Source organism: Nansenia antarctica (assembly GCF_963989245.1).
Source record: "Nansenia antarctica genome assembly, chromosome: 13".
Lineage (NCBI taxonomy): Eukaryota > Metazoa > Chordata > Actinopteri > Argentiniformes > Microstomatidae > Nansenia > Nansenia antarctica.
The window spans coordinates 28007234-28028757 of NC_137683.1; the positions used below are offsets into that span (position 1 = coordinate 28007234).

General features: G+C 42.6%; 2 protein-coding genes across 2 annotated transcripts in view; one reads left to right on the forward strand and one right to left on the reverse strand.

Annotated features, from left to right (window-relative positions):
* chmp5b (charged multivesicular body protein 5b) overlaps positions 1 to 21524 on the forward strand; it is a 495962-nt gene that overhangs the window by 11330 nt on the left and 463108 nt on the right. The window lies entirely within an intron of this gene.
* myl12.1 (myosin, light chain 12-1) lies at positions 7334 to 11562 on the reverse strand. Its single transcript, XM_080543901.1, has 4 exons — positions 11513 to 11562; positions 9822 to 10027; positions 9016 to 9177; positions 7334 to 7915 (listed from the first exon to the last, which is right to left on the reverse strand). Exons 2-4 carry the CDS (start codon positions 10003 to 10005, stop codon positions 7743 to 7745), a joined length of 519 nt encoding a protein of 172 aa, XP_080400027.1. The 5' UTR covers positions 10006 to 10027; positions 11513 to 11562; the 3' UTR covers positions 7334 to 7742.

The window sequence follows — 21524 nt, forward strand, 5'->3', positions numbered from 1 at the left end:
TGTAACTTTCAGCCACTGACATTTTGATACCGCCTGCCCTGAATGCTTTTTTTCTTGCCCAGTGTCATCAAAAGTAGCCCATTCGGCGGTAACCCGGCCGATCTGGCAACCCAGAACGTGGTTCCGTAGCAGGGGGAGGGACCGTAAACGTGATTGGTTCAGAGAAGAGATCAGGAAACACCATCAGCTGGCTCGCGCAGAACAAGGTTCTCTCAACTCAGAGAGTTTTCCCTTAATCACTGGAAAAACCAAGTTGACTATGTTGTAAATAGTGATGGCGAGATGAAGCTTCATGAACTGTTGAAGCTTTCCATCCAATTGCGTCACACATGGGCCGAAGCTTCGTGTTGCTTTATTTGCTCTACTGCGCCATCAAGTGGACAATAAATGTATAGCAGGCAGAGTGATATTGACACCGTGGCTTTGCTGTGTGAAGCTTTGAATTGAATAAATGTGCTTGTGTTACTAGGAACAACAACATTTTATTCATTTATTCATTTGTATTTAAAAAATAACAATTAATCCACAGTGCTGGGCTTCAGGCGGTTTCTTTTTTTTTTGACGATTTCACCTGCTTTTGAAAAGATCCTTTCACAGGGCACAGATGAAGCTGGGGACTGGGGTACATAGAAAAACAACGGCAAGTTTATACACATTTCCCGAATCGGTCACGTGGTACGGCCGGCAGGCGAAGCGTCGCTCTTACCATACGTCATCAACACATGCCTCGATACGCGCACCACAAACATCTGCCTCGCTTGACACACGCTACGAAGCGTCGGCACGCGTCCCCTTGCTGGAGGAGCTGTGTTTGGCCACCACCTCTATGTCCTACATGACCGACCAGGCCCTAGAGGAGCGATTCCCAACCTGTATGTATGATGATGCATATGAAAGAATAAGAGAATTATATATTTTTTTGCTTAGAACTCTTCAGTTTCTGACTGATGATTCTCCTCCACCAACCAAACGCTTCATGCACACCAGGGACCGTGACCCACCGTTCTAACGCAACCTGGTGGGATGGGCTTGACGTACGTCACGTGCGATGCAGACGCAACATGTGTACACAGCGCGGGAAGTTTGAACAAAACGTTTTAACAATGGAGGAGCAATTGATTCTTGCCGTCTCTGGCCAACCTGCAATATATGACACTAGAGCGGAAAACTACAGAGATACGAATAGGAAGAATGCTGCTTGGGCGAAGGTGGCAGCCGAGGTTCGTCTACCAGGTTTGTGAATAAACTATTAAAAAGCTTAAACTATAAATGTCGAGGCTGCTAGCTAGCTAGCTAACTCGTTAGCTAATGTTTAGCAAGCCGTCTGTGTTGTGTCGAAATACAATTAACTAATGCCTGGTTATGTTATAAATCCTGGTAACTATTTTTTTCCTTGATTAACTAACGTTAGCTATGCTATGTGTGTGTAGCCATCTAGTTCAAATTCGACTTTCAATCATGTACTGTAGCCAGCTATTGAGGTACTACTCTACTACTAAACTGAGGTTCAGGTTACACTGGTATGAACGCGGGCTCGTTCGCCAGACAGCACCAAGGTTCAGAGGTTTGCGAACGCGAACCGGCACGGTTCTTTGCCGGTGTGAAAGCCCTATCAGAGGAGTGCATCATGGCCAAGAGGATATCCACCAGCCAGGGACAAACTGGAATAAGCTATTTGTTGACTAACACCTGGATCTTGCTTGTGAGGCATAGCTTGTGTATATAGTCTGTTCTAAATCATTTGTATATAGTCTGTTCTAAATCATTTGTATATAGTCTGTTCTAAATTATTTGTATATAGTCTGTTCTTAATTATTTGTATATAGTCTGTTCTTAATTATTTGTATATAGTCTGTTCTTAATTATTTGTATATAGTCTGTTCTAAATCATTTGTATATAGTCTGTTCTAAATCATTTGTATATAGTCTGGTCTTAATTATTTGTATATAGTCTGTTCTTAATTATTTGTATATAGTCTGTTCTAAATTATTTGTATATAGTCTGTTCTGAATCTAAATCATTTGTATATAGTCTGTTCTTAATTATTTGTTTTGCCCTGCCTTGCTGTAGAGGAGGCACGAAAGGAGAGCGATCGGGAGCACTACAGACGATTGGTGGAGATGGTGTCTGAGAAATAAAGCAAGAACCAACCTCTTCCCTTCACCCGAACTAAACCACAGGGTCGTACACTTCCACAAGACACACACAAAGCAGCCATCTTGGGAAGGACCTGTGAGACTATGACCAGAGAGGCAGGACCCCTAAGAGCTAACTCCAATGTGTTTAAGTGGAGAGATGTGTCCTCAACCAAACAGGTCAAAGACAGGAGAGGGGAGGTGGTTCTTAGTAAGCCACTTAGTGGAGCTGTGGACACACAACCTACCGGTGATGCAACAAAGCAAGCAGAGGAGATGGACCTCTCTGCGGAGGTTGCTGCCCGGCTCAATTTGGTAGACAAAGAGTCAACCATCCCAACCCAGACCAACGCATACACCACACACACACACGCCACAGTGATGAGGACTTCCCCCGACTAAGCAAAGAGATGGTGGTAGAGGTGAGCCGTGCTTTGGGTCAAAGGGACCCTAACCTGGTCCTTAGTTCTGCCTTTAAACTACGCATTACACAGAGAGACCTGGCTACACTACAGGAGGGCAGCTGGCTCAACGATGAGGTGATAAACTTCTACCTGTCCCTAGTGATGGCACGTACGCCGGGGCAAGAAGGGGGGCTCAGGGTCTACTCATTCAGCACCTTCTTCTTCCCCAAGCTGCATGGTAGGGGAGGGGGACAGGAAGGGGGCCATGCGGCTGTGAGACGCTGGACAAAGGCTGTTGACCTCTTCCTGTATGACGTCATCCTGGTTCCATTACACCTGGGAGTCCATTGGTCTCTGGCTGTGATTGACTTTAAATCCAGAACAGTAAGGGCCTATGACTCTATGGGCCAGAGACATGACGATATCTGCAATTTGTTACTGTTGTACTTGAGAGAGGAGCACAAGGCCAGGAAGGCCAGAGAGCTGGACATCTCTAAGTGGACCATAGGCAGTATGAGGGCAAGAGGATATCCACCAGCTGCTGGACAAACTGGAATAAGCTATTAATTATTTGTATATAGTCTACTCTGTTCTAAATCATTTGTATATAGTCTGTTCTAAATCATTTGTATATAGTCTGTTCTTAATTATTTGTATATAGTCTGTTCTAAATCATTTGTATATAGTCTGTTCTTAATTATTTGTATATAGTCTGTTCTTAATCATTTGTATATAGTCTGTTCTAAATCATTTGTATATAGTCTGTTCTAAATCATTTGTATATAGTCTGTTCTTTTAACCGTTTGTCATGAATGTCGATCGGTCGGTTTTAAGTTAAGCTAACAGAAGCTAACAGATGTGATATCTCTCCACCCTGTAACTGACAGTTGGAAATGGAGGATAAAGATCAAATCGATGCTTTCCAGCAACAGACCGGAGGCCTATACTAAAAGTGTCATGTACCCCGCCAACTCCAATGTGTTTAAGTGGAGAGATGTGTCCTCAACCAAACAGGTCAAAGACAGGAGAGGGGAGGTGGTTCTTAGTAAGCCACTTAGTGGAGCTGTGGACACACAACCTACCAGTGATGCAACAAAGCAAGCAGAGGAGATGGACCTCTCTGCGGAGGTTGCTGCCCGGCTCAATTTGGTAGACAAAGAGTCAACCATCCCAACCCAGACCAACGCATACACCACACACACACGCCACAGTGATGAGGACTTCCCCCGACTAAGCAAAGAGATGGTGGTAGAGGTGAGCCGTGCTTTGGGTCAAAGGGACCCTAACCTGGTCCTTAGTTCTGCCTTTAAACTACGCATTACACAGAGAGACCTGGCTACACTACAGGAGGGCAGCTGGCTCAACGATGAGGTGATTAACTTCTACCTGTCCCTAGTGATGGCACGTACGCCGGGGCAAGAAGGGGGGCTCAGGGTCTACTCATTCAGCACCTTCTTCTTCCCCAAGCTGCATGGTAGGGGAGGGGGACAGGAAGGGGGCCATGCGGCTGTGAGACGCTGGACAAAGGCTGTTGACCTCTTCCTATATGACGTCATCCTGGTTCCATTACACCTGGGAGTCCATTGGTCTCTGGCTGTGATTGACTTTAAATCCAGAACAGTAAGGGCCTATGACTCTATGGGCCAGAGACATGACGATATCTGCAATTTGTTACTGTTGTACTTGAGAGAGGAGCACAAGGCCAGGAAGGCCAGAGAGCTGGACATCTCTAAGTGGACCATAGGCAGTATGAGGGCAAGAGGATATCCACCAGCTGCTGGACAAACTGGAATAAGCTATTAATTATTTGTATATAGTCTGTTCTTAATTATTTGTATATAGTCTGTTCTAAATCATTTGTATATAGTCTGTTCTTAATTATTTGTATATAGTCTGTTCTAAATCATTTGTATATAGTCTGTTCTAAATCATTTGTATATAGTCTGTTCTAAATCATTTGTATATAGTCTGTTCTTTTAACCGTTTGTCATGAATGTCGATCGGTCGGTTTTAAGTTAAGCTAACAGAAGCTAACAGATGTGATATCTCTCCACCCTGTAACTGACAGTTGGAAATGGAGGATAAAGATCAAATCGATGCTTTCCAGCAACAGACCGGAGGCCTATACTAAAAGTGTCATGTACCCCGCCAACTCCAATGTGTTTAAGTGGAGAGATGTGTCCTCAACCAAACAGGTCAAAGACAGGAGAGGGGAGGTGGTTCTTAGTAAGCCACTTAGTGGAGCTGTGGACACACAACCTACCAGTGATGCAACAAAGCAAGCAGAGGAGATGGACCTCTCTGCGGAGGTTGCTGCCCGGCTCAATTTGGTAGACAAAGAGTCAACCATCCCAACCCAGACCAACGCATACACCACACACACACGCCACAGTGATGAGGACTTCCCCCGACTAAGCAAAGAGATGGTGGTAGAGGTGAGCCGTGCTTTGGGTCAAAGGGACCCTAACCTGGTCCTTAGTTCTGCCTTTAAACTACGCATTACACAGAGAGACCTGGCTACACTACAGGAGGGCAGCTGGCTCAACGATGAGGTGATTAACTTCTACCTGTCCCTAGTGATGGCACGTACGCCGGGGCAAGAAGGGGGGCTCAGGGTCTACTCATTCAGCACCTTCTTCTTCCCCAAGCTGCATGGTAGGGGAGGGGGACAGGAAGGGGGCCATGCGGCTGTGAGACGCTGGACAAAGGCTGTTGACCTCTTCCTGTATGACGTCATCCTGGTTCCATTACACCTGGGAGTCCATTGGTCTCTGGCTGTGATTGACTTTAAATCCAGAACAGTAAGGGCCTATGACTCTATGGGCCAGAGACATGACGATATCTGCAATTTGTTACTGTTGTACTTGAGAGAGGAGCACAAGGCCAGGAAGGCCAGAGAGCTGGACATCTCTAAGTGGACCATAGGCAGTATGAGGGCAAGAGGATATCCACCAGCTGCTGGACAAACTGGAATAAGCTATTAATTATTTGTATATAGTCTACTCTGTTCTAAATCATTTGTATATAGTCTGTTCTAAATCATTTGTATATAGTCTGTTCTTAATTATTTGTATATAGTCTGTTCTAAATCATTTGTATATAGTCTGTTCTTAATTATTTGTATATAGTCTGTTCTAAATCATTTGTATATAGTCTGTTCTTAATTATTTGTATATAGTCAATTTAATATTTCACTAAAAACCCTCTAAAATCAATTCCGTTTTTGTGTTTTTCTTCCCTCAAAACATTTCAGTAATGTCAGATATTGAAAGCTGAAGTAATCCTGACAAAAGGAGCAAAGGCATTTACTCACAGGACATTATCTGACATTTTTACAGCCAAAACATTACAAAATACATTACAAATACATTACATAAACCCAATTCCGATTTTCTTTTTCCTCCATGTCACTAATCACTAGAATGGTCATTACTCTTGAACAATATAAGATATTTCTAACCTGTCGTCTATTCTGAATTGCCAACAGAATTGTGCATGCCTCATACCCTCTAACTTTCCTTCAAGCTTGTAAGTAAAATGGTTTAAAATGCAGTTTTCTGATGGAGTATGGCAGCCGGAGAAGATTTTTGTAAAGATTGCTGTGTGAAATCTGCTGGATAAAGGATAGTTATTCTCAAATAATAAAATAAATATTGATACCATTTAAAAGCCCTAGTTCTTCTCTTTAAAATTGTCATATCATTTTGGCTCTGTGATGTAATATGAAAACACCACAAATGTTCTTGTATCGGAATGCCATATTCCGGAATATGAACATATGAAAATATGAATATATAATTAGGTCTAAAAGGGGTTTAACTAACTATTGCCATGAATCCTAAATTCTACTGACATGCGTGGCAAACGCTTCCTGTAGAGGGGTTTCAGTATATTGGTTTGTAATAATGACAGTTGTTGGTTACATTCGTGACCACTTAATACATTTACATTATGTTTAGATGCTAATCACCACCACTTTTACTCTGTTCTTTGTGTCACAGATGAATGAACATCCTTATTACAGAGATTGGGACAAGTGAAGGGTTTTCCCAGGCCGCCACACAGAGGCCTTTGCTTGGTGGTGGATGAACTGTACTTCATAAACTAAGCCACTAGGGGGAGACATCAGTACACCGAATGATATTTGGTGTATCACGCCTATGTATTCTCATGTGTCTCTGGGAATACACATTAATGACAGAGCTAAATGTAAAAGTATACTTCGGGGTGTGACTACATTCTTGAAATCTTTTGATTATGGTGGTTTGGTTAGTTGGGTTTTTCTGCCAATGTAGCATGATAACTTGACACACCTACTCCTGAATAATCCTCAATGAAGATCCTTCCCAGCCTTCACTGATATATGCTCGACTTAGACTCAAGACCCTGGTGCTTGCCTTGGAGGATAACTTGATAACACCTAATCCTGGATAACCCACAATGAAGATGAACGTGTTCTGAATGTGATCTTTTTATAAAGCTTATCCTGAATAATCCACAAAGATGAATGTGTCCTGCAAGTGATCTTTCTATAAAACAGGTCAACGGACTATAGCTGTAGCTCTTGAAAAGTCACTCCTGAGACAGGTCCATACATGCTGGGTGGAATGCCTGACAAAATAGCATGTCTAGCCATCATGACATAACATGCTATTTAAAGGAGTAAAAAAAACTATCAAACAGGGAACCATCAGCTTGCCAGCCATATGAACAGGCATTAATGTTGAACAACGCAATGTTTATTGCAATGGACATTTAAACAGGAGGGAAAAGAAGAAGAACAGAGCAAAATGACAAGTTGATAGAGTACTTTATTTAAAAAGTTTAGATTTATTATAAAATGTAAAAATTCAGCTAGACCAGGCCATTCGAATAGCAATGGTGCTCTCTCCCACTGTTGCACTCCTCAGTTCCAAACACTTTCACATGATCATTGCGTAGACCAGTACATTTTTGCAAGGTTTGCAAACTGACAAATCACCTGCTACATTATTTTTATTACAGATGTGCAAATCTGACAGCACTGGAAGTTCATCACAAGTATGGTTGATAGCCGTTATTTCGCCTTGTTTAACATAAGGGTTTATAGAGATGAGACATGCAGCAAGATCTAGCTGGAGGGAGGGGCGGTGGAGTGGGGGGGGGGGCAGGGGGGTGGTCGTAGAGGATGGAAACTATAACAGGACTGGAATGGCTTTCGTTTTAATCGTCCTTGTCCTTGGCTCCGTGTTTGAGGATGCGTGTGAACTCCACGTAGTTGAAGTTGCTCTTCTTGTCGATGGGCGCCTCCCTGAAGAGCTCATCCACCTCCTCGTCTGTGAAGCGGTCACCCATGGTGGTCAGCAGCTCTCTGAGGTAATCCTCCTGGATAGAGCCTTGGGGGAGGGAGGGAGGGAGGGAGGGAAGGAGGGAAGGGTAAAACTCAGATTAGAATGCGAGACTACAGCTCATGAGGACTTTCCATCAAGTCCTGACAAGTTATTTCGTGAGTTTACAATTATATGGTTCCATCTCTGTTTAGGGTAGTTCAGAGATATTGAGCATCAAAGTTTTTACATTCCATTATGTTTTGTGAGATGGAACCTTTGCATTTTATTAATTACTAACTCAAAAATTCTACATTTTAAAAATAACACCACACAGGCATTAATAAACACCTAATGGATCAGATTATGTAAAAAAAACTCAATTTTGACCAAAAATGGAGATAGAACCTTATAATTCTAACGTCACGATTTTCTAAACTGCAGCTGCCAGTTAAAAACAAAGAGACAGACTCCTCTGGGAGAATTTATTTTCATTATGATGCAAATATAAACCCACATCTGGCCTTCTCTATTCATTATTTATATCCCAAACCCGGGGGACCGGCGGTGATTATCTGGGAAGACGACGCATCACTATCCCAAAGGCGCTGAGGAAGCATGTCCTTGTCTTTCCAGCTCAGAGAAAAGAGAGAGGGGGAGGAATGTCCTGCAGGGTGCAGGGATTCCACTAGAACGACTATTTCAGGAATGTTATCTCCTCCACCCCATCAATACTGTATTACTGGGCGGAGGAGTGAGACTTCATCCATGGATCAATATTGTATTATCTGTATGGATCGACACTTGCCACTAAACCTTTGACTCTGCAACATTCTATTCCTTATCAGTGAGATGGACTGTGGTCATCTTACCTCCGAGTTCCGACAAGTTTCAACAAGTCAAATTGAAGACCTTTTTTTATACCTCTTTGAATATAATTTTAGCCCTATTCGCGACACCATATGATAGCTTTTTGTCATCCTGCCGATTTCCTTGCAGGACAAGCTAATCTAAATTTAAACCTAGCACCTCATTTTTTTAGACCTAATAACTGAGCCTTAGGACCTTTTTAGGCCTTGTAAATCGCATTGCTGGATTTTAGACTTTAAGGCTTTTTAAGAGCAGTGCGGGAACCCTGTTATCAGTGAGACGGACTGTGGTTATCTTACCTGTGCCTTCCTCGTCGAAGCAGGCGAAAGCGTTCCGGATGACGTCCTCCGGGTCTGTGCCGTTCAGCTTCTCTCCAAACATGGTGAGGAACATGGTGAAGTTGATGGGCCCGGGGGCTTCCGTCATCATGGCTTCAAGATACTCATCAGTTGGGTTCTTGCCTGGAAAGCATCAACACAGTTAAAGAGATCGCAGAGAAGATAAGCAGACTGCATTCAAATAAACATAGGAGGATCGAAACGTTTAGCTAAATAACATTAATTTTAATTATCTTAACAATACAGAACACGATTAGAAAAAACAACAACATGGGGAACAGGTTCTCTTCTGCATGACTTTGTTTAAATAGTTCATCGTCCTAACATCAACATACCGGCAGGGAGCCCCACCTCTGCCAGAGGGGAAAAGTATCATCTTACATAACAAAACCTAAAGCCTGTTTGCAATAAGGACAGGGTCCCCCCCATCGATCACAAAGACTACAGAGTTCATCATCCAGCTGTGTGACAAACAAATAACACATAACAGAGACCAAGCAAACAGGGATGCAAACTGGTGATGGCCCAAAAGGTGACAACATTTCTTTTTGCCTGAAAACAAAGAACATTTATGAAAATCGTTGACCTATTTTGAGGTAAAAACGGCTAAAACTACTAAAAGGTGATAAGTTTGCACCCCTGAGCAAAGGTCACAACAGCCCTATTCGATCACTTCCAGTCAGCACTCTGGACGCATGAAACAAAGACAGCCACACTCACTCAATCTCAGGCCAACCGAGGGTGTTCCAGAGAGACGAGAGACTCACCCAGCGACGCCAGCATGTCGTGGAGGTCCTCTTTGTCGACGAAGCCGTCACGGTTCTGGTCGATCATGTTGAAAGCCTCCTTGAACTCCTGGATCTGGGACTGGTCGAACATGGCGAAGACATTGGAGGTGGCGCGCTGGGGGCGCTTCTTGGTGGTCTTCCCCTTTGCACGTTTGCTCGACATTTTGGTGGTTTGCTGTTTTTACCTGCGAGGATGAAGAGGAAAAGATCATATTATATATTTAATATCCAAACTAAACAATAGAATGAGGTCCTTGCACACTGAGAGTAAGACCAGCCTACTCTTAATGTTACTTACAATGGTGCTGGTCCTCAGAGTAATAACTTAATGAAAGAAAATAGGACTCACTCAAAAAAGGAAAAAGAAAGTTTGAAATTATAGTTATTTTTATTTAGCATAAACAGAAAGTAAGCCAGTGTCAGACTAAACATAGCAAAACTGATCAAATCCTTAGAGGAGAGTGATGTCACCAGAACTCAATAAAAAGGGATAGAATCACATCTCAAGACACACAAGAGGCTATGGGAGACAAAAACAACGAGACAGGTACACCTCCCACAATAGGATTTGACCAGTCACACCCGGCTCTCTGTGGCGGGCCAATCTAATTCCGCTGCCATGATTCCCCAGAGGGGTGTCCCTCCTCGCTGAGCTATAAATGGAAATGTTCTAGTGCTACGAAGGTTGTTCTAGTTACTGCCTCTGATTAAGAATGAGTAAGATAGGGAAAACTACTGATGTGAGGCCAGATGTCCTTTTCGGGACCGTCCAATGAAGTGTTATTCACAGAAGAATATGCCTTTTAACCACTTCACAGTCTCCTCCTGACAGTCCAAGTAGACAGGCAGTGGTCCACACCATTGACTCTATGTTATGGCAATATAGCGCAGGGCTGGACCCGGTTAACCATCTCATTCTGTTATTTGAGTTGTGCATTAAGGCTGGTTGGTGACCTGGATGGAGCTAGTAGTGTCGTCATAGTTGGACTTTAAGTTCAATCCCAGACTAATCGAAAGTAACTACATCAAAAGCATCATTGATACTTCAGAGGCAAGTACTTAGAATGTTAAGTAACATTCTAATGTTAACCCATAGAATCTATGGGTCTTTCTACACATAAACATATAGTTTAGGTAGACAGTAGAAAGTAGCCTGTTCGTATTGCATACCTACCCAGGACGTAACAAGGCACACAAATGTCAAATCAAGTAAAATTAAACAAAAGTCTTGTGCCCAACACAAAAGGTAGTTATTTAGCAGAGACCTGCGAAAACAGTCAGTGACGTTGTAATAATTGATGGGGCCTAAAACACAAAACTTCTCTCTGACAAGCGTTTAAAGTTACCCAAGTGGGACAAACCAAACACAACTAACAAAAGACACACCTATGATAACACACAGCCTTTAGCCAGGTAAGTAGAAATATACATATATATATATATAAACACGAACTTCCCAGGATGATGAGGTGAGTTTAACGCCAGTTAGGAGTTTAGCTTTTACATGCTAACTAAGCTAGCCGTCACAAACACACCTATTTTAAAACAGAAAGGTGGTTAAAACCTTACGCATTTACAGAAGGAGTATAAAGTCGAAGGCTAATTGTTATTATGATAATTACATGTAAAATAGCTGGTTTAGGTACAAATAACCAAATAGAAACGCTTACCTGATACTAAACAGATGGAGTAGCCAGTTAGCCTTAGTGCTGTCTCAACCACTCCCTAACTTCCTGATCAACTTGGTTCCTGGACAAGAAATCCGGACCAAACCAACTACGAGAAACAGGGGTACTTGTAAAAATGTAACGCGTATTTATTGTTAAAAACGACTTATGCCTGGTGTTTTAATGTATATATTACAGTTCAGGTTGTTTAATTAAGTTGTTTAGATTTAAGTTGCATACCGTCTTGAAATTGAGTTTAATAAAATTAGTATTGTGATGTTGTGTACCCCACAGGGGAGATGGAACCTTCTCGGAAATCCGGACCAAACCAACTACGAGAAATGGGGGTACTTTAAAAAAATGTAATGTGTATTTATTGTTAAACACGACTTATATGCATAGTGTTTTAATGTATATATTAAATGTATGGTTGTTTAATTGCCTCGTTTGATTTAAATATCGCATACCATGTTGGAATTGAGTTTAATTAAATGAGTGTTGTGATGTTGTGTCCCCCACAGGGGAGATGGGACCTTCTCACCACGCCCCCTTTTGCCTACGTTGACATTCTTGCTACATGTCCTTTTACGGAGAAAATAAATTCTCTTTCTTCTTCCTGTGTCTCCAGAATCCAGTAATCATGAGTCAGATCTCTCTGTTTACAGGTGAGGTGACACATATGGATTGTTTCAAAGTAAAAACATGTACTTTATAAATTAAAATATTATATGTACATTTATTATATATACATGTATTTATTTATTATAAATAAAATTAACAATTAACAATTAACAATAACCAAAAAAACATGTAACTTCTCCCCCATCTCACTCAAGAGTAATCGTCAAATTACTCTGTATCATAATAATAATAACAACAACAACAACAACAATAATAATAACCATAATAATAAAGATAATTATAATAATGTATTATATTTCTAGGAGGATTTCTAGGCCAGCTGATAAAAAGGTATCTTAAGGCCTGCTTTAAAAAGCCCCAACAGTCTGACCAGCCCTTAGATTCTTAACAGCCTGATACTTCAGCCTCTATCAATATTGAAACGAATACATATTGGAGGCGAGAACTCAGAACTGCCTATTGGGCTAATATCTTTCCATATGCTCCCCCATGAATAAAGAAAAAGACAATGAATGGATGGATAATTATAGATGGTAGGGACTAGGGAGAGAGATTGCACGGCAACCCCATATGGGTCAAAGAGAACAGTTGGTGCCCCATTAATGCTGTAAGAGAGGCTTAAGCTGGGGACTCATACAGCAGGACAGCCCTGTGGAACACATGAGTCACTGGGTAAAAAGGGTCTGCATCACCGGTGTTCACTGTGACTCTCTACAGAGAAAACAACACAGGGATTTAAACAATGTCGACCGGCCACCACAGGAACATTTAGTATGGGGAGGGAAAACAGCTTATGCTGCAGCTGTGACTCTGGTATTCCCATCAACCCCTTAGCCATAGCAGAACTCCAACCATAAATCCTCAACCGTATTAGTGATGTTTTATTAGGTAGTATAGTTGTTGAAGACACCTGAAGCTATTGTTTACACAACGATGAGGACAGATAACCGGCTGTGGAGGAGGGCGGTGGCTGTGGCGCAGGAGGTGGAGTCGGTGTCTAGTGATCACAAGGTTGGCAGATCGGCGGGTTCGAGCCCACATGTCGAAGTGTCCTTGGGCAAGACACTGACTGAACCCCAAATTGCATGGTAGCCTTGCCGCCATTGGTGTGTGAATGCGTGTGTGAATGGGTGAATGAGAGGCCGTTGTAAAGCGCTTTGGAATAAGGCCGCTATATAATAAGTCAGTCCATTTACCATTATTTATAACCATCATAAAACAAGAGAGAAAGTTCTGTCCTCTCTGCCCCCAGAGAGATGGAAAAGTGGGGGACAGCATCACTCTTGTCATCAGTTCATCTGAGGTAAAAGGAGCTACAAGAGAACACTGCAATAGGGAATTGGAGATGGTCTCTGTGCAATGTCCCAAGGGACATAATAACATCCCCCTTGGATCCCAGAAATCCACAGCACGATGTTCTTAGAGCTAACAAGAGCAGACTGAGGGCCTTCTTCTCCATATTGGGATATGGTATTAGATTTGAGGTCACAGAGAGCGTATCTGTGTCCAAATATGAGCTCCACAAGGAACCAAGGCCTAACTATAATTTAATGTATTAAATCCAGGGTTAGTCCAAACAAACCTAAGACTGGAATTTCAAACTTGTTTACGCAGTGTCATAACACATATACATCGGAGTGGAATCTTCCATAGAACTCTACCTCAAAAGCATTTGGTTTATTTAACCGTGGGACATACTGTGGAAAAATCCTGTATGAATAATGCAACGGCGATTGGATTGAGTTCAGCACATGCTGCACCGACATTCAACCACTAGAGGGCGCTAGTGACGTACGAAACAACGCTGATGAAACAGACCAATGACGTTCGCGTTCAGACCAAAATCTCAAGTCAAGTCAAGTCAAAAGTCACTTTATTGTCCCATCACTGGGAAATTTGTATTGGGCTTACACCCCACAGCAGCCAACAAAGAGCAACAGACAATACAGAATGATAGAAACACAAACAGAAGGCAGCCCTGTTTAAGACAAGAGTGGAAATAAAACGATAAGCAAGATATGTTTACATTCATCTGGTGCAGTTTAAAAGTTTAACAGAAACAGGAATAAAATAATTTTTAAATCTGTTTAATCTAGAGCGGGGGACTCTGAACCTCCTCCCAGAGGGCAGTAGTTCGAACTCTGCATGTAGGACACGAGAGGGATTCATGAGAATGATATTAGCCTGTCTGAGAGTAGCCTGTTCAAAAATAGTCAGGTTCAGTCTAGTTGTTGTAATCTGCTACAAAAGCTGTCTACATGAGTGCTCCAGGTGAGTGAGTTGTCAATGAAAACCCCAAGATACTTGTAAGAGGCGACCTGCGAGATGGATTGTTTGTGGATATACACAGGCCTGTGGTCCCCAACACCTCTGGGGTCGAACACCATCTCCCCAGTCTTCATAACATTTAAAACCAGGCAGTTAACATCACACCATTTAACAAACCTCTGGATTTCAGAATAATAGTCATTTAGGTCACTGTCCTTTTTAATTAAAGCAAGGATGGCAGTGAGGAAGTTGTTGTATAACACTCTCCCATCAGTCCCCCATCTTCTCCCCCGCGACCACAGGGCTGTCCCCGTCTTGCTGCACCCCCACCTGCCGGACCCACCTGCCGGAATTGCTTCGTAAAGGCCCTGCTGCTCCTGTGCGAAGTTTCAGACGAAAACAAGCGCTCGAGCTATTTTAGCCAAATAAATGTACTTCAATTAGGAACACACAGCTTTTTTTCGTCATGTAATAACACAAGCCAATTTGGAACACTCAGAAACGCCCACTTAAAGAGTGGCGGTAGACAGAAACGCCCTCTTCAAAAAAAAAGAAGCTCACTTTTAGCTTAAACATACACACTAGTATTAAGTAGAGGTAACCAAGTACATGACAACAGACTAAAGTCTCTTTGAGTCTGTGTTTTATCCCCTTAGTGTTCTATCCCCTACTAAAAGACACAGGTAAGTAAGTAAGTAAGTAAGTAGCCTTGAGAACCGATGGTTCGCCAGCCTAATGGCCCATAGGGCAGGAGCCTATCTCCTGTTTCAGTAGCGTGAGGTGGCTTGATGTACAAGTACACCCCCTGGACGTGGCTCTGGTATGTCACAGAGGTAACTAACTAGGTTCTACCTAAAAGAAGCAAGTGGAAACCTGCATATACTGTATCACAAAAGGTGATATTTACCATTTCGTGAGCTTAGAATGATAAGGTTCTATCTCTGTTTAGGGTAGTTCAGAGATATTGAGCGTCAACGTTTTTACATTCCATTATGTTTTGTGAGATGGAACCTTTGTATTTTATGAATTTCTAAGTAAAAAATGTCAACATTTTAAAAATAACACCACACAGGCATTAATAAACACCTAATGGATCAGATTATGTAAAAAACTCAATTTTGACCAAAAATGGAGATAGAACCTTATAATTCTAACGTCACAATGGAGATAGAACCTTATAATTCTAACAATGGAGATAGAACCTTATAATTCTAACAATGGAGATAGAACCTTATAATTCTAACAATGGAGATAGAACCTTATAATTCTAACAATGGAGATAGAACCTTATAATTCTAACAATGGAGAACCTTATAATTCTAACGTCACGATTTACCCTCAGTGTTCTCTCACCTCTCCCTGGGAGACAACGTTGTCGTTGAACATATATTCCACTTTCCCGTTGGCTGAGATCTTCTCTGCCTGCAGCCAGAAGCGGACCCTGCCCTTCTCCAGCAGCTCCACAGCCAGCTCCGTCTTCAGAGGGATAACTAGAGAGAGGAGGGGGGGGGGGGGGGATGAAGAGCGAGAGAGTGAGGAGGACAGATACAGTACTACTCCTTAGGCGGTAGGTCCTTAGGGTACTCAGAGAGAGGGATCATTATAAGGGGGCAGGGAGGTGAAGAAGTCAATTCACTCATCCATCCATCTCATACTCATCCATCCATCTCACTCTCATCCATCCATCTCATATACTCATCCATCTCTCTCATACTGATCCATTCATCTCATACTCATCCATTCATGTCATCCTCATCCATCATGAACATTAAGAGGGGGTGGTGACGGGTGATAATAAGTTACTCACTGGGGAATTTGTGGTCATGGCTGATCTCCAGCAGTTTCTTCAGTTCTGTAAATAAACAGAAACATATGAATGAGATGAGCAAAAAACGAATTATATATATACAAAGATATAACGCCAGGCGCTATGGAGCTTTCATTGACTCTCCCAGTCTTCCAAGTAGACGACTATGGACCACAAGGTGATAGTAGTTAAGCGCTGCAGACACACAGGGACACTCACCCTCCTCTGAGAGGGTGAAGCTAGAGGAAGCTCTGTCAGTGTGGGTGACGGCACAGGAGTAGATCCCCAAGTCATCCTCAGAGAGAGTGTTGAAGATGGCCTTTGACCTGAGGGGAAAGACAACAGCTGTTTAAGACTATAGGCTACCTCCAAACACGAAATCACATGTCAAAGAACCACAACTTTCTGTCACAAAACTCACAATAACACACACACACTCACTTTTCCCCCTTGGTTTCCACAGTGAGGCGAGTGGTGTCTGTGATCTCCTCGTAGTTCTTGGACCACACGAACTTGGAGTCCGCAGTCAGGCTGGAGCAGGCGAAGTTCATGGAGATCACCCCGTCGTCATCGACATCCACAACTATCTCTGTACTACCTGGAGAGACCAGAACACAACTATCTCTGTACTACCTGGAGAGGCCAGAACACAACTATCTCTGTACTACCTGGAGAGACCAGAACACAACTATCTCTGTACTACCTGGAGAGGCCAGAACACAACTATCTCTGTACTACCTGGAGAGACCAGAACACAACTATCTCTGTACTACCTGGAGAGGCCAGAACACAACTATCTCTGTACTACCTGGAGACACCAGAACACAACTATCTCTGTACTACCTGGAGAGGCCAGAACACAACTATCTCTGTACTACCTGGAGACACCAGAACACAACTATCTCTGTACTACCTGGAGACACCAGAACACAACTATCTCTGTACTACCTGGAGAGGCCAGAACACAACTATCTCTGTACTACCTGGAGAGGCCAGAACACAACTATCTCTGTACTACCTGGAGACACCAGAACACAACTATCTCTGTACTACCTGGAGAGGCCAGAACAACACTCACATATGAGTGGGAAACTCAATACACACATATGTAACTAAGTACTGTAGTTATTTTTTATATCGTTAGCCTCATAGCATAATTGCCTAAGTCATGCTTCACTTGTGGTCAGCCGAGCACATCTTTGTATGTAGTGTCAAAAATGCCTATGTCAAAGAGATGACTTGGGCAGATAGTGATTTGGGAATGTAACAAGCATTCTGATAGGCTGATGGCATTGGCAATAATGCACAGTGAATCAGCAGTGTTAGGAGAGTAGAGTTAGGCAGATATCTCAATTTGGCCAAAATATGACTATGGCAATTATGCTATGAGGCTAACGAAATGCAAAAGTACTGTAGCTGCAACTGTTCACTCTCCGTCCCTCTCTCTTTCCCTCAGGCAGCATTCAGAGGTATTGGGTTCCTACCTGGTTTGGTCTGGGCCAGGACGGGTTCTGTGGGCACTGAGGCCTTTCCTACACCGGCCTTGTTCTGAGCACCGGCCTTGTTCTGGGCAAATGTTCTGAGTGGGAGGGATTATGGGGAAGAGGGGAGGACACCACCAAAAAGGTCTGGGGTCACAGGTGGTGTCCATGTCTTTGTTGTGGTTGGCTGACCCACTTCACAGACGGGCTGTCATTGGCTGTCTCTCCAGCGGTGTCACAGTGCTCCTGTGTGTTAATGTGCTATGAGCTGTCAGAGTGGTGGTGGGTCTCTAAAGAGGCGGCCTTTAGTTGTGGTGGCCAAAACAGTCCCCCCCCCCCCCCCCCGCCCCCCCATGTGTGTGAGAGACAGCGCTGTGGTAGAGGTGGCTAGCAGAAAGCCTGTGGGTTGTGTTGAGTTAAACCGTTAAACCTGAGAAAAGCTTTTGCATTACTGGAACTTACCTTTTAAAACCAGGCTTACAGGTAGAACACTTCAGCTATATTCTATGTTTTGTTTTTTGCTAATAACCTGTGAAAGTATAACCTCAAACGTAGGGTGGTCTGTATACGGATATTATAATTTAATTATAATAATTAATTTGTCATTTTTAGCACCAGAGGAGAATGGTGTGGGGAAATAAATTAAACAATTCTGATAGGTCAAGAAAAAAAAGAAAACAATTCTGATAGGTCAATGTTTAAAAAAAGGGAAAAAAAGAAAACAATTCTGATAATACGTATTATTAACAGAAACAATTCGGTAATTTTGATACAGCCTAAATGTTATTTATCCAGCCCAACCCGTCCAAATGCTTTTCCCCCCGGCCCAGTGTGATCAAAAGTAGCCCATTCGGCGGTAACACGCCCCATCTGGCAACCCTGAGCGCTGTGATCGTACCACGTACCGCCCTTTCACGTGATTATTACTGTGCAATGTTACAATCTAGCGGCACTGGTAACCATTAAAATGTAGCTTGTAAAACAGTGGAAACTGCCACACTCAGACTTTCTGTAAATGTTAATACCGGTAGTTGCAATACATCCCACAGAACTATTTATAACAAGTCAAACTTGGCATGTGAATCATTTGAGTGAATGTTGGTGAGCAAAACTAATTAGGGCGCAATTAAAACAATTAGCCTACACCAGTTAAACGAATTGACCCATATAAGCGTCATTTCCTCGATAATTGCCATTCCCTTTGCATATGTCTATAGACAAAATGCACTTACCGTACCCTAGTGGCAGTAATAAGTAAGGGAGAATGGAAGACAATTCAAATACACCAGACCAGTAACATAATAAATGATTGTTAATCTGTCCAGATTGTGTTCATCTTGATCCGTTCCGTTATGCTTGAGTGACCTGTTTGTTTTTAACTGAGTGACGTGTGTTATTATTTGACCTTGCTGTGATTTCATGTCGCTTTGTTCCTCTCGCATGTTTATTCTATACTAACCCCTAAAGCCTTGTTAATGTGACCGTGACCTACCTATGTTTGTTCAAAGTCTGTCCATTTGTCCCTGACAAATACAACATTTTACTGTGATATATAACCAGTTGCTGAACAGTCTCAGGTGGTATTTATTGCATTTTATTCATGCAAAGATAAAATAAAATGCACACTAATACAAAATGCACACGCTTCCAGTCCCAAAAAAAACAATAAAGGCAACAAAACAACCCTAGGCTAAATATGTATTAGGAGTAAGTTTGTATAACCAAAGAGACATGTTTAAATCATTGTTGATGTGATAGTTTAAACACCCTTCTTCTGAGTGAACATTCCTTGTCTTTCTGTGCTGTATGACCACAAATGTTTTAGCTTACAAAATACTGTGTCCCTTGCTGTAAGCATTCCAGTTTAAACAAGAGATGAGAACTGCAATATTTGGTGAAAGAAACCTAATTCTTGTGGTCTCAGTGATACTCTAGGTCACTCCTCAATCAAAACATACTGTAATCCCACATCAAACACATCTAACAGAACGATTAGGCCTACACTAATGTAATCAGCTAGCTGATTGTTACTCCTTTTCTGAGGCCTCTTTGTCATGAGTGTCCTTAGCAGCCTGAGGTGTATCAGCCAGGGGCTCAGATGTGGAGGTCTTGTCTGGTGTGACCTCCTCCAGTGAGGCTGTGAGTTGCTGAGGGCCTTCCTGTTCGCTAGCCTTCTCGGTGGTTTTGGGCGCTGCATCAGCTTTCACCTCCACCTTCTTCTCCACCTTCTCCACTTTCTTCCCCTCTTTCTTCTCAACTTTCTCCTCAGTCTTCTTCTCTGTTTTGTCCTCCACTTTTTCCATGGGAGGTAGAGTCAGCATGACTGAGTCTGAGGAAACATCATGAGTCAAATGTTTGAAACATCGTTTTTTATCATCACGCAATGACTCAACCTCAATTTAGAGCAATGGCTTGTTGCGATGAGGAGGGAATGAACTCTTAGCATGTTTGACTGGGCTTCTTTGAATACGGTATAATTAACAACATGATGGTTTTTGCTGAGTGTTCTGTCTGTCTGTCTGTCTGGGTGTTCTGTCTGTCTGTCTGTCTGTCTGTCTGTCTGTCTGTCTGAGTGTTCTGTCTGTCTGAGTGTTCTGTCTGAGTGTTCTGTCTGTCTGAGTGTTCTGTCTGTCTGTCTGTCTGTCTGTCTGTCTGAGTGTTCTGTCTGTCTGAGTGTTCTGTCTGTCTGAGTGTTCTGTCTGTCTGAGTGTTCTGTCTAAGTGTTCTGTCTAAGTGTTCTTTTTGCCATATAAATGCCCCATGGTGGAGACACACTGTGGTGCTGTTGTGGAGATATGACTTCTCACCCTTTCTCTTCTGCATCTTCTTTCCAGTGACTGTTGTCTTCTTCTTCTCCTGGGGCGTGTTAGGCCCAAAGTGGACGTTCCCTTCGGAATCAGTCAGATATGACGTCCCTCCCAAGTTACCTGTGTTCTCGGTTGTAATCAGCTGGCAGACAGAGAACATTTTGTGGTTAGACACAGACACACATGCAAACGAACACACAACATTTGTCCTTTTAAAATAGCTATCTTTCTCTGTGTAAATCAAAGTAATGTCAGCTACTTACCCAAAGATATAATAGATTTCTCAAGTACTGTTTTTCAGTATGTCATGTTTGAAAATGAACTGTAATTGAAAGACTGGTGGCTTTTGGAATCACTCAATAGATAATAATAATAATAATAATAATAATGATTTATCCAAATCAAATGTTACATAACAATTTTATGAGGGATGGCAAAAACGCCCTCAATTCTAATGTTTGACCCTATGACACAAAAACTCAGTCTCTCTCTTTTGTCTACAGCCAAGGGGGATGTAGCTCAGTGGTAGAGCGCATGCTTCGCATGTATGAGGTCCCGGGTTCAATCCCCGGCATCTCCACTACTTTAATACGTTTCTTTGACAGGGTACTCTGCGACAACAATTAAGTTCAATCTAACCTAATCCAATCGTACTCAGTCAGGAAGCCGAGAGTGCAGATCTTTATACATAGACAAACAATAGCCTAACGCAGAAGAGCTCACATTACTCACTGCAGTGACTGGAGCCTGGAGAACTCTTTAGTCAGATTGTTCATTATGCTAGCTTTGCTCTGTGAAGCTTCCCACACCCTGGCCTCCACATGTTGGAGGTATGTGAGAGGCATTACGTTCGGGTGGCTTGACCATTTGTTTGTTCTAATGTCATTATAACCACATTCTCCTAGTCTACCGCCATCTATCTTTTCCGGTCAATGAATCTAAATGGGAGTTCTGACTCACACATACACACACACCCACACCCACACCAACACCATGAAACGGGCTCTCCC

Bases quoted from the DNA above. Each gene is read 5' to 3' on its own strand.
- myl12.1 (XM_080543901.1), bottom strand. From the start codon at position 10,005: ATGTCGAGCAAACGTGCAAAGGGGAAGACCACCAAGAAGCGCCCCCAG. The intron at 9,178-9,821 runs GTGAGTCTCTCG...GATGCTTTCCAG, and splicing joins CGACATGCTGGCGTCGCTGG to GCAAGAACCCAACTGATGAG. The intron at 7,916-9,015 runs GTAAGATAACCA...CCCTCCCCCAAG, and splicing joins CTTCGACGAGGAAGGCACAG to GCTCTATCCAGGAGGATTAC.